This window comes from Paramacrobiotus metropolitanus, unplaced genomic scaffold (genome assembly GCF_019649055.1).
Source record: "Paramacrobiotus metropolitanus isolate TYO unplaced genomic scaffold, Prichtersi_v1.0 Parri_scaffold0000196, whole genome shotgun sequence".
Taxonomy (NCBI): domain Eukaryota; kingdom Metazoa; phylum Tardigrada; class Eutardigrada; order Parachela; family Macrobiotidae; genus Paramacrobiotus; species Paramacrobiotus metropolitanus.
In genome coordinates this window covers 111,624-127,299 of record NW_026570416.1, presented here as the reverse complement: position 1 = coordinate 127,299, position 15,676 = coordinate 111,624, and the positions used below count along the sequence as shown (strand labels likewise).

At 43.8% G+C, this 15,676-nt stretch overlaps 3 protein-coding genes across 4 annotated transcripts; all 3 read left to right on the top strand.

The window, feature by feature from the left end:
* Positions 1-1,939: 1,939 nt before the first annotated feature.
* Positions 1,940-3,247, top strand: LOC129600787 (uncharacterized). The gene is made up of 2 exons (XM_055499368.1): positions 1,940-2,166; positions 2,231-3,247. The coding sequence occupies exons 1-2, from the start codon at positions 2,034-2,036 to the stop codon at positions 3,007-3,009; spliced, it is 912 nt and encodes a 303-aa protein (XP_055355343.1). The 5' UTR covers positions 1,940-2,033; the 3' UTR covers positions 3,010-3,247.
* Positions 3,248-7,500: 4,253 nt separating this feature from the next.
* On the top strand, positions 7,501-9,079 carry LOC129600784 (hatching enzyme 1.2-like). The gene is made up of 3 exons (XM_055499365.1): positions 7,501-7,953; positions 8,022-8,157; positions 8,241-9,079. Exons 1-3 carry the CDS (start codon positions 7,731-7,733, stop codon positions 8,917-8,919), a joined length of 1,038 nt encoding a protein of 345 aa, XP_055355340.1. The 5' UTR covers positions 7,501-7,730; the 3' UTR covers positions 8,920-9,079.
* Positions 9,080-13,964: 4,885 nt separating this feature from the next.
* LOC129600785 (acidic leucine-rich nuclear phosphoprotein 32 family member A-like) lies at positions 13,965-15,658 on the top strand. Of its 2 annotated transcripts, none has more exons than XM_055499366.1 (4): positions 13,965-14,621; positions 14,753-15,141; positions 15,208-15,282; positions 15,459-15,658. In XM_055499366.1, the coding sequence occupies exons 1-4, from the start codon at positions 14,227-14,229 to the stop codon at positions 15,545-15,547; spliced, it is 948 nt and encodes a 315-aa protein (XP_055355341.1). In that variant the 5' UTR covers positions 13,965-14,226; the 3' UTR covers positions 15,548-15,658. The 2 variants fall into 2 exon arrangements, with proteins under 2 accessions (XP_055355341.1, XP_055355342.1); XM_055499367.1 differs by having other exon boundaries at positions 15,449-15,658.
* Positions 15,659-15,676: the final 18 nt, after the last annotated feature.

Sequence of the window (15,676 nt, the reverse complement as noted above, 5' to 3'; positions counted from 1 at the left end):
GCTGGCAGTTGTACGCTATGCTGCAGCATTCAAAAGTTCAGTTTCAGTAAGACTGCCAGCAGTAGCCTGTGCGGTTGGCAACGCCAGCAAACTGTTGTAGTTTGTTTACTTCTTTGAGCACCTGACAACGGTATCTTCTAAGATTTTCCCTGCTTTCAAAATTTATCCGGAGAAAGATTAAACATATTAATCGCTCGGAAAGACTCAAAGTAAAACGGTTCGTGGCACTTTACGCTCCTATTCAGTTCATTCAACGCTATGTCGTGAACTGAATGAACTCAACCTTGCCATTTACAGCGTGCTCAGTCAACAGTGTAGAAAAATGTTTGCAAGTGCAAATGGGATACTAGTGCATTTGCGTTTCTTACTTCTTCTTGCCGTGGACTGGTGTCAGCTGGTGTGCCTGCCAAACTGGAACCGCGCGGGACATCCCACACAACAGATCGGCGTCCCGACGGCTGCACAACTTTCGCCTGGAAGCGCGGCATGTGTCTCGCTTGGGACGTGACTTGTGTAGACACGATGGCGGTTTCCCATCTCAGAGCCACCTCCGTAACCGCGGGAGCGGCAGCGGCACAAGCCGAAGAGAAGAAGTCGGGACTGTATTCCTACCTGATCGGCCGCTATATTTTCGCACCAATTGCCTTTGAAACGATGGGACCGTGGGGACCCTCTGCTATGGCCATCGTCAAGGAATTAGGCACGAGACTGCAGCAACATACTGGGGAGTCCCGCTCTCACGAATTTCTGCGACAACGATTGTCGCTGGAAATCCAAAGAGGGAATGCGACATCTGTACTCGGGACCGTGAGTGAAGCGGATAAATTGAATGAGATTTACCTGTTATAACTCTTTTCTTTATAACTTTATTATGTTCCGATATCTTGCGCCTTGTGTTCGATTTGACCAATAAAGTTCATCAATTAAAAAAAAAATAAACTTGTATGTGTACAAATCACGCATACATCTATACAAGTAGGCAAAAGTAGGCCGGGCCAGCCAATGGCAATTTCGAAAACGTCTTAGTTGTATGTATGTATGCGTGATTTGTACACGTACAAGTTGCAGCGCTAATGCACTACAATTCTCTACAAGAGAAAATAACAAGGGGTGTGACCTATGCACAGTCTTACAGAGAACGAGAATCCTTCACCTAAATTTGTGCGGTCTGACATGCAATTCTTTGCAAAATAAAACTGGTATGCAGCGGTAGAACAGCAATGACGGCGGCGCGCATATGACCACACTAACGGCACAATAGTCTAATGTGTTAACAGATATTACACCAAGTCATCGTGTTGTAATTAATTGTGTACTGAAATTTCAAAATGTGCAAATAATAATATTAACATATCGAGTAAACGGTTTCGAAAGATGAAAGATTAAGAATAATTAAGCATCATTACAACATCGTAACGCCATTATTTCGGAATAAAAAATGGCAGCAAAAACACGCGATTTCGCATATAACACTTCGGTGTTTTAACTAGAGCACTGCAATGGTGTATTTCGACATACAGTACATTACATTTCGACATGTAGACACTTCGGCACACGCGGGTATTTCGGCATGCTACTGTTGCACAAAAAGGTAAATTTGTGTTTTTAATTTGTCAAAATCGTTTCTTTGGAATGTCGGTAAACCGTATCCATAAGGTTGTAGCCATTTTTTAATTTCTTAGATTTTTTAGGTCTGCTATGCTTTATTTAAAGTTTTGTTCATGTTTTTATTGGGGTCTGTAGCGTTATCATTGTGCGAGAGTTTGCTATATTCCTTAGATCACTGAGAATGATTAATTTCTCCGATACTTTTGAATGCAGATTCTATGCCGAAATGGTAGCGCACCCGCACCGCCGATCCGTTGCTACAGCAACGCTCAATAACTGATTCGGCTGTCTGTCCCGTGCAGCTGCAACAGATGGTTTGGTTAACGGGCACGATTTGGATTAAACTCAGTCTGCGTCTAACCTGAGTAGCAGCGCGCCGAATACTTGTTGGGTATTTGTACAGAGACGATTTCTAGCACAGCTGCATGGCATTGATTGCAGGGATCCTTCTTCCAGGGAAAATCGGCATGATGAACTGCGTTCTCTTACTAGGACTGCTGGCCACTATGTCTAGCTGGCTGGTGCAGCGCTGCCGTGCGGAGCAACAACTGACAGCCCGTAAGTTGCCACGTGCACTGTCGCGATGCATCCGTGCGTGTTACGCCGTTGTCTTACCCTGCAGTCGAGCGTGCGGTGCAGGAAGCCGAAGCCAACATGACTGCCAACGTCGTGCGGCTGCCCGCACTCCCGGAGGACGTCGTGCGGCCGCTGTCCGATGTGGTGCGGACCCGGTTGGCCGGCGTGGCCATGTTCTTCTGTGATACCGCCACGCCCGAATCGGCGCAGCAGATCATCTGGCGCCACCAGAACGCCACCATCCACGCTGACCGTCTGCCGGCCTCCGCCAAAGGCGACAGCTACTACCGGCAGGCCACCAGCGCCGACACCAGCTACTTCTTCATTCACCGCGTCAGCCGCGACTCGGGCGGGACGGTGGAGTGCCTGCTGCCCTGCGACGGTCAGCTGTGTCATGTGCGCACGCATAATCTGCTGCCGAGATTGCGCGCCCGCGACGCCTTCCTGGCGCCCCTGCGCAACGTGTCCACGCCGCTGCGCAACTTCTCCATGACGTGCAGCGGCCGTGTGGACTGCAGCCGGACGGGATGGGAGGCGCACTTCATCTGGAAGTACGACGGGCGCTTCGTGGCGGCGCCCTACCACGCTCTGCGCATCCTCGCCGGCAACTCGCACACCCCCGGTCTGCTGCACAGCACCATCCACGCCAACGTGTCGGCTCCAGGAGCCCGTGATACTTTCTGCGCCAGCACGCTGACCATCATCATGAGCCCGGCCGCCAAGCCACCACCAGCGCGGGTAGACTGCTGGCTGCGCACTGATATCGGCCGCCACGACTGGTTTGTCCAGTCCGCATACGTCCATTTCACGCCGTCGTTGCGATAAATCTACAAGGAGGCCTCATCATCCGGGGTTTGTCCACCCTAGCACCGTACCACACATAACGTTGTCCTCGCCTCGACAACAGTCGGCAGCCGTACCGCTCATCATTAATTACCAGGGCACATATTTAATTCAGTCAAATCTCGCTTTTTGTAGACTGTAATTAAATTTTTTTTCATTAAACTGTAATTAATCTTTTCAGCAAACTATATGACTGTATAAAAAATACATTTATTTTCAACCTGTGCCAGCAGATGCCATTTACACATAAACTCTAAAAACCCCACAATTAGAACAAGTAAAACAACTCTTCTAACCCTCTAGAAAATCAACCGTCCCCATGACAGATGCCGCATTTCCGCGCTGAATTTCCACGCTTATACGATGCCACAAATAATCACTAGCGCGCGCTTCTCCTGTTTGTTCTTTGATAAGCCGGCCGACTTCACAGAAGAACTGACGGGTACTTTGGCCGCAACTTCCCGTAGTTTCGGAAGCCACAGGCTGGAAATAATACTGATCAGTGAGTTAAGAATAGAGGTTTCGCTTTCGCAGTTCCGCGTCTTTTGCAGCCGATCCCGCTGCTTCTGATGAGCCGGCGATATACGAAGTAGCGAGCGTCTCGCACACTGTCACGTCTCATATTAGGGGAAGGCCGTTTTTCCACGGAAAGAGTGATACGCCATCTGGCCGCTTCCCATCCGTTCTGCTCGACCCAGGAGGCTCCAAAATTGTCGGTACCTTTGCTGAACCCAAGCTCCTTTGAATAACGCTATTCAAACTGCCACGTCTGTGAAAGCTAATTTACAAGGCCGGCCTCGGAGTGAAGAAAAAGGCTAAGAAATCGAAAAAGAAAAAATCTGGTGATGACGCACTGAGGAGAGCCGTCAACACAAAGTTACAGGACGTTATGTACATATAAAATCCTTTGAATTAAATTAAAAGCGCTTAGAAATATGTAAATACAAGTATCGGTAGCGCTAGCGCGCGACCAGTTGTGTTCAACAGTTCAAGGTATGGAAGAATGAAAGAAAATACAAAATATACTTCGTGCAGCAATAAAATATTTCAAATATAAAACCCCACCGAGGCCACCTACGAAAATATTTTAAACACGTAGAAATGCGGACAGCTTTCAAGCTTTCCGGTTAAAATCGATAAGTTTGTAAAAACTGTAATAATCTCCGTAATTTTGTCTTTTTGTTTGTTTTTTTTCATGTTTTTAATGTAGCTTTATATTGCCGAGATCTCGTGACAGCCCAAATGGTTGCGGGACATTTCGTCGTGGGACATTTCGCCACACGTATTTCGTCGCAGCGGCTAATTTGTTTTGGGATAGCTCGTTTTGAAACCGTTTTATTGTGTGACACTTGGTCGCACGACTTTCGCGGAGTCGAAAAAATATCGACTGGTTTATGGCAACGAACAGTCATATGACTATTTGCCACAAAAACGAGTTGTCCTTAGAAGAAATGTCCGTAAAACCAAATGTCCCGCGACGACCTGTCGCGTAGCCTGCGGATCTAGCCAACTCAAAACTTCAATTTTTTGATACGACAGATAGTATTTAAACGGTGATAAAATGGATGCGTGGGATCACTTACACGATGCCCATAAAACACCATTCAGCCGACATTTCAGCGCAGAATTAATGGAAACTTGTGGGAAATAATTAATAGTTGCTCAAATTGACCTCGCAGACTGCATCTTTTGCTACTTACTAATTGCATTTTCAGCCATTCAGCCAGCTGTTCAGTATTTAATAAAATAAATTTAATACATATTTATTAGATTTTAGGTTAGTGAATACCTAAGCTGCCAGCCTACCACCAGTATTACAAAGTAACGTAGGTAGTGAATGCCCAAGTTACCACCAGTACTACAGAGCCGCTACATTAAGGAATACAATAAACGGGCCGCGGACCGGCTCTTAGATATTTAGGAATTAGATAAGTACTCGTATAAATTAGACACTTTAGACCGTGAGATATTGAGGTACTCAGATTTCTAGATATTTTTAAAATTTAGAAACTCTGGAGGCTAGAAATATTTAGAGGTAACGGCCCCGCGCACGAGTCGAAACATTTAGAAATTCTTGAAATGAAAAAGCTTTAAAGCCGACTTTGGAAAATTTTATACTGCATAAAATTTTCCAAAGTCGGCTTTAAAGCTTTTTCGTTTCAAGAATTTCTAAATGTTTCGACTCGGCCCCGCGCAGCGGGGCCGTTACCTCTAACTAAACAAACTAGACATTATACTGTGATTACTGTCCACACTATAATGGACTGCCAGCACTGATGCGAAAAATTAAACGCTACATGACGACTTTTTTAAATTTTCGTTTTGTTTCTTTTTTATGACAGATATGTTTCTCCCTTCCCTTCCTTCCTCTGTCAAAAGCGTTTGTTTTACACCACGCTAATCAAGAGGTGACAGATTATAGTTAGTTCAGCCATTCAGGACATGTGGCCATGTCGAAAAATCGTTTCGCGATGACGGACACTGTCCTCCATTCCCAAACGATTGTTCGACATGGCCTGCTCCTATGTGAATGCACGAATGGAGCGCTTTTGTAATATCGTCGCATTACCGAGCTTTGAAAGCGAGCGGCACTGATTTTGGAAGTATTCCGTGAGAGCTGCGTCTGCTAAACAGAGTTGCACCACTCATTGCACTGGAAAGGGCAGGCACAAGACTCAGGCGGAGGTCAGGCTGAGGTGCCCATGAACAAGCTGCTTCTGAGCTTTTTTAAGTTGCCACGTTTTATCGCTTGCCACATCGCATAGTGGCAACTGCCACTGCCGGTGGCAGGTGCCACTGCCACCTTTTATTCCCTGCCACACACACAAATGATACGGGACATATAATGGAATGTCTGGGTTTTCAAACCATTTTCATCAATATCAATACATTCCTAATACAGCTCCAGTGCACTGCTTCACTTCTATCCGTTACGGGATTCTGCAAACGACGTTATCATGGTAAACTCTGATAGCGTCATGGCGGTATATAGCAGTTTTGCATTACTTGACTTGTGTCCGTTACGGATGCTCCAATAACGGTGCCAAATCCCGTTCCATTAAGATTGCATAAGTGGTATAAATAACACGTTACACAACCTACAGAGGCCGACTTTCTATCAAAAAAAGTGCTAAATCTAATATTTCCAACTTTTTTTCCCCAAACGTATCAATGGGTGCAAAACTTGTTTCTTGTTCTGATTTTAAAATATTTATCTTTAAACACTTTAAGGTTTTTTTTTGTTTTGGCCAAACTTTTAATTAAAAGGATAATTTGTTAAAGATGCTGACGTTATTCTAACGAAATCACGCTTTGTTGCGTCCCTCGAAAGTCAGCATTCTGACACTGAAAACTATGATTTTTCTGGAAGAGTAGCATTATCGTAGTCTTCGAAATTGCAGTTAGGGCCTTTTGGCGTAGCGAGTTCCGGGCACTTTGACCGATGGTTAAGTCACCACACCAATTAAACCTCAGTAAAACCAATACAGTCAGTAAAGTACATATGTCCCGTATCATTTGTGTGTGTAGTATGTTACTGTATAATCCCGACTTATCAAACCGTTGGAAAATATTTCATCGGTACACAGGATGCCAACAGAATTTTTCATCGGCAAAAAAGCCTGCCCTGGTGTTGGTCAGAACTTTGTTCAGGTGGTTTGTCGTTCAAACAATTCGCAGGGAAAGCTTGCTGCAATTTCTATCGGCTAAACTTTGTACCGCGATGTTTTGTTCTGGTGCTGTCTACCACATTCTGCACAATGCCAAACCGCTTTAAAATAGTTTAAATTTTTTTAGAAGCCGCCTTGCCAGTGTTGACAAAGATCAGAAGCCGGAACGCTCTTAGGCGAAATGTGCACAGTTCTGACAATATGTATCCGCATCCGTCGTATATTATCCATACTGGCGCTGTCTGACTAGAAGAACTTCAGTTTTCTGTGTATTAATTTCTTGCACACCGGATAGATATGTGGTGCATTATCAGACCAGTGCCCTTTCTTTTGCGGGAGGGATTAGGGAAGCTTCTAATGATCACTGCAAAATCGACTGCAACCGTTCTGTGCAGAATTTAACGGCCAGTTCAGATATGTAGTGCCTTTTGTAACAAAACATTTGGAGCACCTTTTCGGGTCTGAATATTTCCGACTCTTATTCCTTATCGGTTTCAAGCGCATGCTGCATGTACACACAGTTTGAAGTCCATACAGTATATACAAATTATTTGGCTACAGAATGGAATGTCAGAAGACAATGCGGGAAACGTGTGTGAGAGAGCGCGAAAGCAAAAGTTCCCGCGTCTGTGCATAAATTTGTTTGCTATACTGAAGTATACCGGGCTGGTTTTCTTAATCTCTCCATTATCTCTGGAACCATGTAACTGTTAACACCGATTCCACTTAAACCTGGTACCACCCTTTCTGTACCATGCTTACGTTGGTGCAATGTTGATTCACTTGGCTTGGAAAACATTTGCAGAGAGATAAACCGTTTGATGTGCGCCACATGAATTCTGCAGGCTCATTGATGGTTCTGTTAGCTTAAACCGGGTTATCGCTAATGGGCTAAATCAGACGTCTCTACGATAGAAAGAGCAATAGTTATTGCGAAAAGGGGTAGTTCCAGCCGAAGGTTGATAAGTTGTAAGGCGAGGTAATAGGCATACCGCATACGGATACTAGAACGGATTAGTTGCTGCTCATTAAAGAATGATTGCTACACAGTTGTTATCACCAATGGGTTGTGCTGTCTGGCTTTTGTATATGACAAAAGCGATGTGTTCCTCCCATACCGGGCTGCCCTTATATAACGATATTATCTGGGGAGACCGTGATACTGGATATAGAAGTTTCATCCAAGCAACGGGGTTTCTCGGATCGACCGGCTATTGGCCGAACAATCAAGCTATCCCCTATGCATTACACGGTTTTAGTAAGTAGCTATCTTTTGACAGCAAAAGTTGAAGGGGAAGAGCATTGAATGTCATAGCCTCGTTTTAGAAATCAAAGAAAGAAAAATTATAGAAGAAGCTCTGGACATCATTGCATGGAAGAGCAGTGACTGTATAACATTTAAGCCTCGCACAACGGAGGAATTATATATCCAGTTTCAACACCAAACGGGAATCCGAGCAGTGTAAATATCTGTGGCTCATTCTTTAATCTTGCAACCTGTAGAGTCGAAGAACGAGATTTACAGAAAAGGCATTGTTGAAACAGGTGCCAAGCTGATATTGGTCGCATCACCAGCCGTCCTACAAAAGTGCTCCTGCACTCGGAATGCTTATCACCAGGCATCGTGCAACACGTCGTCATGCACGCCCTCGGATTCTTGCATGAGCACAGTCGTCCAGACCGAGACAATTACATCAGTATAAACAGGAGCAATCTCCTGCCAGGAGTCCAAGAAAAAGATATACAGATGTTGTCGCAGATGGCGACATTTGGCCTGCGTTATGATGTTCAGTCTCTGATGCATTATGGCCCGGAAGTGGCCATAAGTCCCGAGAGACTGGCAATCGTTCCCAAGAAATCCCTACCGCCGCTGCGGATAGGGCAGAGATACGGGCTCAGCCACCTGGATGTGGCCAAGCTAAAGACGGCCTATAACTGTTCGCAGAGCGAGATTTTACAGCCCCTGCAGAGCAGCCTCAGTACCACCGTCCGCTACGGGGATATGCCGCTGCCAACCAACAAGACGCCCATCCTGTATACCGTCAAATTCCATGGCGGATTTCTGGCAGTTTCGCAGAATGCTGACGGTTCCTTGTACAAAAGCTTTAATCACTTTGCGTTGACTAAATCTGGCATCCTCAGCCAGTCGTGTTCCTTCACACTCCGCTGCTCTGGTCTGCTCACCGGCCTGGCGTTTTTAACGGCGGCATACACAGCGTTGTAGTTTATTTATTAATTTTCAGTGTAGTAAAATACCGTAATTCTTATGTATCTTGTTGTACATGTGCTGGGAATTATGTGGATTACCGCCGATTACGCAATATGTGTAGAGTAGTAATAAAATGGCTTTATTGCGCCGGTGCTGAATTGAAACTGTCCTCGCCAACCACGTTGACAACAACAATGACGGATGACGGCGTGTAACACACAGACATACTGTAATAGAGCGTATTCGCGTTTTGCATGCCAAATAACGATCAAAACTAAAACTATCGAAATAAATGGTAAACAGTTAACGTTTCTTCTTTGCATTTATTTCAGATAGGGAGAAGACTAAATTTAAGTCTGTTTGCCATTGTGGTAGTCGTCTTCGTGGCCTCCACGATGAGTCTTGGGGGGTTAATTCCGAATCGCCGTTTGGCTCGTAAGATGATTGGTGTTCGGTTACGTTACACTTGAGTCCTTAAACGCAATTTACTGATTACACGCAGCGTTGCCGTTATTGTTTGAATCACTGATAACATGACTTTCATTGCTGAGCTCATGTAACAACACCTTTATGACCGTTGTAGCAGACAAGCTTGTAAGGGCCGATTGCTTTTTGATAGAAAGCTGCCGCGCTACGAAGACGAGATAGTAGTAGAGGCATTTGTTCGTATACGCGTTTTGGAGTGATAGGCTAACCTGAACGAGTTTTTTATTATAAGGAGGGTAACCTGTACATGTTAATGGAGAGGAGGCTGAGTGGAACGAGTTTGCTTAATATATGGGTGTAGCGTATGGGAACAGCTAGATAGCTGTGATAGTGCTAACCACCCTATGGTGATAGTTACTAGGTGGTGTAAAATATTGTAACCCTGCTGTATAGTACTGCAGGGTGTAAAATGTAACTGCTACTTTTCAAAAATGCAGTCGAAAAATAATTTCTCAGTTTGTTTTGTAACTTTACATTTTACAGTTGTAAAATGAGTTCAGCAAATTTTGAATGCAGTTTTTGCAAGAGCGAGTTCAAGCGAAAGGGCGACTATGATCGTCACTTACGCGAAAAGCATTATCGGCTTTGTAATGTCACTTGTATACATTGCTCTATATCTATGCGTAAGAGGTGCCTGAAACGGCACCTCCGGGAGTCATGCAGCGCACGTCAGCCAGGGACTTCAAAGATCGGATCCGAATGCCAGCCTCGGAATCCGATGAACCAGCCAAGAACTCCGGAGCAAAAAGAAATTTTGAGATGTAACTGTGGTAATGCAGCCAATGTTCTTATAGCGAAGAATACTGCCAATAGCAGTGTAGTTTTCTGGGAGTGCTCTGACTGCCGTAAGAAGGCGGCGGAGCTGTTGCTAGGCTTTAGTGAGTTCCAGTTCCAATAAAATCACATTACTGGAATGGGGTTGTGCTCAACGTAATCCTAGTACAGGGACACAAGACAAAGAAATTCACACGGCACGCAAGCACACACACACACACACAAACACCGGTTGTTGGTTTAATTATTTTGAGTTTTTTAGTGTTTGTTTGATTTGTTTGTTCGTTTGCTAGTTTCTGGTTGTTCTTTATTAAAAAAGTAAGTATACACAAATTTCATTGAAAATAATTATTAGCTAAAAATTAAATCAATAATGTCTCCAGATGAAGCTTTTGCTCCGTTATTTCCGCCTGCGTTGGGAAAAGCGAGCCCTGGAGGAGAGACTGGATGAACGGGATGAGATCATCCATTCCCTGGAACAACAGCTTCTTGTAAGATCATTGTAATTTTTCAGTACAGATATACCGGTTTAGAAAATCAACAATTTTGTTCCGATGCATATAATCGCAAATAAATATGTTCGAACGCAGTGCTGGTGATTTATGCGCAGCGAAGCTGTCTTTCAGCAATTATGGATTGTTGATTTTTTTCAGTTTTTTTTTTTTACAGCGACTCGTGATCTAAATATTTTTGTTTTTTTCACTGATTGTTGATTTTATTATTTAATTTTTGAACCGCGGACAGGCTGGCCGATTTCCTTTTTTTTGAAACACTAGCAATGATTTGCTTTTGTTCAAGATCCGGGACCGAGAAATCGAAGCACTGCGGCCTGATGCGGAGGCCTTTCGCAACGGGGAAATCAATCCCCACCCGTGGTGAGCACCAGTCTATTTAAATCCTGGTTATTTAAATGTTTTTTGTGTTAACGCTAATTGAAAATACATCAAAAAAGTTAAAACCATTAAAAAAAAGTGTTATGCCTAATTTAGGGGGCAGGGGCACGCACCGGATATTGTCGGCGCTCATATAGCTGGAGGAGGACCAGGCTGATCTGTTTTGTGCAGATGCTTGTAATGTCGTGTGATCCCTTTGTGTGGGTACTGGAGAGCAGAGCTTACAAAACGTGTTGATATTTTTTCATTACATAATTCTCTGCATGGAATTGCAAAAATAAAAGTTATCAGTTTTTAATACGTGTTTTGTTAAACGTAACAGCGTATCGCACCGTGCACAGGCTGGTGGTGATTACCCCCTGTAAAGTTATACTGCATAACAAATCTATCAGCTAAGCATACAGCTCGCCTCGCTACTGGTGTCGAGAATCCACCGAGCCATCGCAAAATTCAAAAGTGTCAGTTGATATCTGTTAGATTGCTTGCTACAAGTACAGCTTCTCCAGTTTTTTAATTTTTTACGTCACGGAATTTTGCGGATGATAGATCTGAAGTGTTTACGTATCAGTATCCGCCCGAGTTCGTGGGTGCTGCTGCAGTGGCAGCAACACACGTTCTGACTGTTTAGTGTGTATCGTTCGTATCTGTAATCGTTCCCCTGCATGCATATGTTTCGACGGCCAGAGTGCCGCGGTGGACGCTCTTCCCCTCATCTCCCCTTGATCATCCCCTGCTTAGATATTTATTCCAAGTGAATTGGATGTTTTTTTGTGTTCCCGAACGCGCGAAGAAATCCTCAGTTTTGTCAGCTGCGTGTGGAGCCCTGTTGTCCGTCTGTGGAGACGGTGTCTTCCTCTTCCGCACTGCCCTCCGCCGCTCCGAAATCCCGTGGAAACGGGAGATTTTCGTTGATCCGTAAGGAGTTTTCGGTTGTGTACGGCCGTTGGTCGGATCCGTGTGTCCATTGTGATCGCCGTGGATTTCTGTGTCGTCCCATGTTGGCCATTGCTCCGCGTTGATCTTGATGTTGTTTTCCGTTGAGATTTTTTTATTTTCCCCGGACAAAGTGTCTATCGGTGTGGAAATGAACGATCATAATGTCGGTGATGGTCCCGTGGCCAAAAAAGCGCGTATCAATGCACAGGATTCTACAGGTTTGCTTATACGGTGTTTTTGCAGTGTTTTCTGGCATTTTTCGCTATTTTTCGGTGTTTTTATTACGTTAAAAATTATCGGGAAAAAAACCGTTAAAAAATCCGCGAAAAATTTAGCGATTTGTCGGAGTGCGCACGAGGCAGGGAAAAGAGAAGATTTGTGAAAAAAGGAGGTCGTCAAGTGTTCACACAGCATTTTATTCACTGTAAAAGGTGTAATTTAAAATGCGTTTTTTAGTCAGAACTCTTCACAAATGTAAGCGTGCATTTGTACGAAAATTGAATGAAATATTGAAATAAGTTTATCCAGATGTTGCTGCGATTTCTAAGAAAAAAACTGCTCAGGAAATGCTCACGATTACCACAGTTATCAGACAGCAGAGATTGTGCCTGAAAGTGATTGCTGCAGTTTTGAATTATTAGCAGTGTGTATATTGCTATAGCTGCTTACCTAATTTTTTCCTTTTTAAGTTTTATATGTGTGATTATTTTTTCTTAATATTTCGTATGCAGCATTGCAAAATCTGTGAAAGTGGATGCCAGTGTTGTCAGTTGAGCGTGCAAGAGATCGTTGGCTCATTGGTTGTTCGAAGAGGAAGTAAGAGAAGTTGGCTGTGCTTTGATATTAAATTGTTAATAAACGCAGAAACCGTGAATTCTTCATCTTTCATACTCTTGCATCTTTTAAATCCAGGTAATCATGCTTGAAAATTTGATGAATTTGCCGTTGAGAAGTTTATGACAGAAATCTGCAAGAAATTAGTTTTGAAATCTATGTGTTCGTGAATTTGAAGAAATTTTATCAAGTTTTGTGAACGATCGAGGTGCTTATTTTGTCATTTCGCGTTTATTCTGTTCATCTTGCAAAAACATTGTTGTGACGGCATTGTTTGCATAGATCTTGAGGTGGAGCGACACGCCAACATACCGGCACCCAATCACTTTTACTATCTCGTTCGTTCTCGTTTTAAATTTAATGTTTGTTTTCGCTCGCTGATTCTCAAATCAGTTCGACCTGCAGCGTACTTTATTCTTAATGAACTTCACCAATTTTTTTAAACTTCGAGTCGTTTGAACATTTAGAGCAAATTTTTTTAGTGCAAATGACGTACATCGTTTATTAGCCGGAAAAAAAGGCAGTGTACAAAATATGTCTAAAATATCAGAATATTATGTGTTCAGCTGATTTTGATTATGTGATGCAACGTTCTTGCCGGACATTTCAATCCAGTCAACGCTTCTTAAAGTGAACTGTAAGCGATGTTAGTATACATGTCCACATAGACGTCGCATGGAGATTCCCATCGGTTTCTAGTCGAGAGAGATATGGGAATAATTTTGTAGCAGGCATTCCGTTGTCGGCACGGAGCGGTTATGTCATGCTAACACCATCTGGCTGACAACGGCTTTCCTGCTGGCCATGTTTGTGGGAACAGAATTTATTTATATATAAATCTTTTGTTTGCATCCAGTAACTTCCGGTACCGTTCCTGCGGTACAAATCGCTACTCGTATTGGCTCGGTGTTGTTGTTTAGTTAGTCCTGACGGTAAATGTTAGTGTGTGACACGCAACTGCACCGCGGTAAATACAAATTGATCCGTTAAATTTATTCATATTTTATTTATTTACCAAAATTCTTATTTATTATCTAAATATTTATTTATTTATTCGTTCATCGATTCATTCATTCATTTGTTCGTTGATTCATTCATTCATTTGTTACGTATTGTTAGATTACCGCAAGAGGCGGATCCAAGTAATCCTTCCATGGAAAATTAATTGAAAATAAATTCAGTAAAAAATATAAATAATTCAAACAAATTTTTCTATTGGTCTAGCAAATAATTAATAAATTATATACCCATAATCGGGTTGAAAAATCGAACACCATCCACACAACCCGCTACGGGAATCGTGTGGATGGTTGATCCCGGGATAATTTAATTAAACGATATCGAGAATAGGATTCGATTTTTAATTTCTCCAAATATAAAATCGCTTTTACACTTCGCCATGGAGGCCCGCGCTTCGGTCTGCGATGCTACCGCACCGGTTCCTGACGTCGCTGCACCGGTCCATAACGCCATTGCCGTCCACCTCGCTGCCGCACCGGTCCTGTACGCTGCCGCACCGGTACAGAACGCCGCCGCTCCGGTCCACGATGCCATTGCCGTCCACCACGCTGCCGCACCGGTCCAGGACGATGCCGCACCGGTCCAGGATGCCGCCGCTCTGGTCCACGACGCCGATGATGCTGTCGAGGAGTTTCCGGCCGATGCTGTCATCGCGGCGAAGGTGAACGCGTACCTGCTGACCAAGTCGACGGATGCGGCGATCCTGGAATTCGATGGGATCAAGATGCCGGCAATCCCGATTACCGAACTGCTGCTGCAGTTCACCAACATCCGGTAAGATTTTTAGCTAATTGTTTCATTATATTTAATTATTAATTCAACCTCACGGGTTTCAAAATAAATAAAAATGTATGAAATGCGTAAAAATGGAAAAATAAATTAAAATAAATTACTGCCGTTTACAGTTCGATTTCGGCCGAGAACTGCGGCCTGCGTTCGTTGGATACGTTGCCGTGCAAGGACCTCCTGGAAACCTTGCACCTGGATGACAACGAGCTCGCCGGCAACGCCCTCCTGGCGCTGCGCCCGTGTATCAAGTTGACGGAAATCCATCTGAAGGGGAACGGCTTCACTAGCGCGGAGCAATTCGCTCCTCTGCGCAAGTTGCCGCTGGAGTGGGTCGACGTCAGCTTTAATCCGGTGACTCACTGCTCCTCGCTGCAGGAGGCGATGGAGCTACTGTTCCCCCGGGCCCACACCGTAGTCGTCACCAGTATCCTGGACCTGATGGCAGACGAGAGCGCACTGGAGGAGAGCGACGACGAGGACGAAGAAGAAATGGATACCGATACCGGTATATTTTTCTGTATTTAGGTTTATTGTTTGTGTGATAGTAGTATGAACGGTAAAGTTTTTGTAGAAGAAAGCGACTTCGAGGAGGAAAGCGAGAAGGATTCGGTGGAAATGGCGGCAGCAGTGCGTGCACTGGAAGAAGGTAAATTAAACCAAATAAAAATAAAATAATAAAATCATTGGAAATTTAAAATCATTCAGTAATTGGAAGATAAATTTAAAAATAAATTCCGGAATATTTCAAAACAAATTCAATAATAAATTTTAAAATTGTTTCGAAACATTCTACAACTGTAAAATAAATTCAGCTGTTTGCAGATCCAGACTGGGAGCTGGGATCGGAAGCGGGATCCGACAGCGAGGTGGAGGCGTTTTCCGATTCGGATATGGACGATAGCTTTGAATAGATGGTTTTCTTCTTTGAAAGTGTCTGCATTTATGTGGTTTGGTCTGACAGCAATAAAGTGACACTCGTTCTGCGCTTTACATTCATTATTCTCATTGTAGTTTCATACGAACAATCGTAACAAATAATA

Coding starts and splice junctions, on each gene's coding strand:
- LOC129600787 (XM_055499368.1), top strand. CDS start 2,034: ATGGCATTGATTGCAGGGATCCTTCTTCCAGGGAAAATCGGCATGATG. Junction 2,167..2,230: donor GGAGCAACAACTGACAGCCC/GTAAGTTGCCAC, acceptor CTTACCCTGCAG/TCGAGCGTGCGGTGCAGGAA.
- LOC129600784 (XM_055499365.1), top strand. CDS start 7,731: ATGATTGCTACACAGTTGTTATCACCAATGGGTTGTGCTGTCTGGCTT. Junction 7,954..8,021: donor CTATGCATTACACGGTTTTA/GTAAGTAGCTAT, acceptor GCCTCGTTTTAG/AAATCAAAGAAAGAAAAATT. Junction 8,158..8,240: donor CAAACGGGAATCCGAGCAGT/GTAAATATCTGT, acceptor TTGTTGAAACAG/GTGCCAAGCTGATATTGGTC.
- LOC129600785 (XM_055499366.1), top strand. CDS start 14,227: ATGGAGGCCCGCGCTTCGGTCTGCGATGCTACCGCACCGGTTCCTGAC. Junction 14,622..14,752: donor CTGCAGTTCACCAACATCCG/GTAAGATTTTTA, acceptor TGCCGTTTACAG/TTCGATTTCGGCCGAGAACT. Junction 15,142..15,207: donor AGAAATGGATACCGATACCG/GTATATTTTTCT, acceptor AAGTTTTTGTAG/AAGAAAGCGACTTCGAGGAG.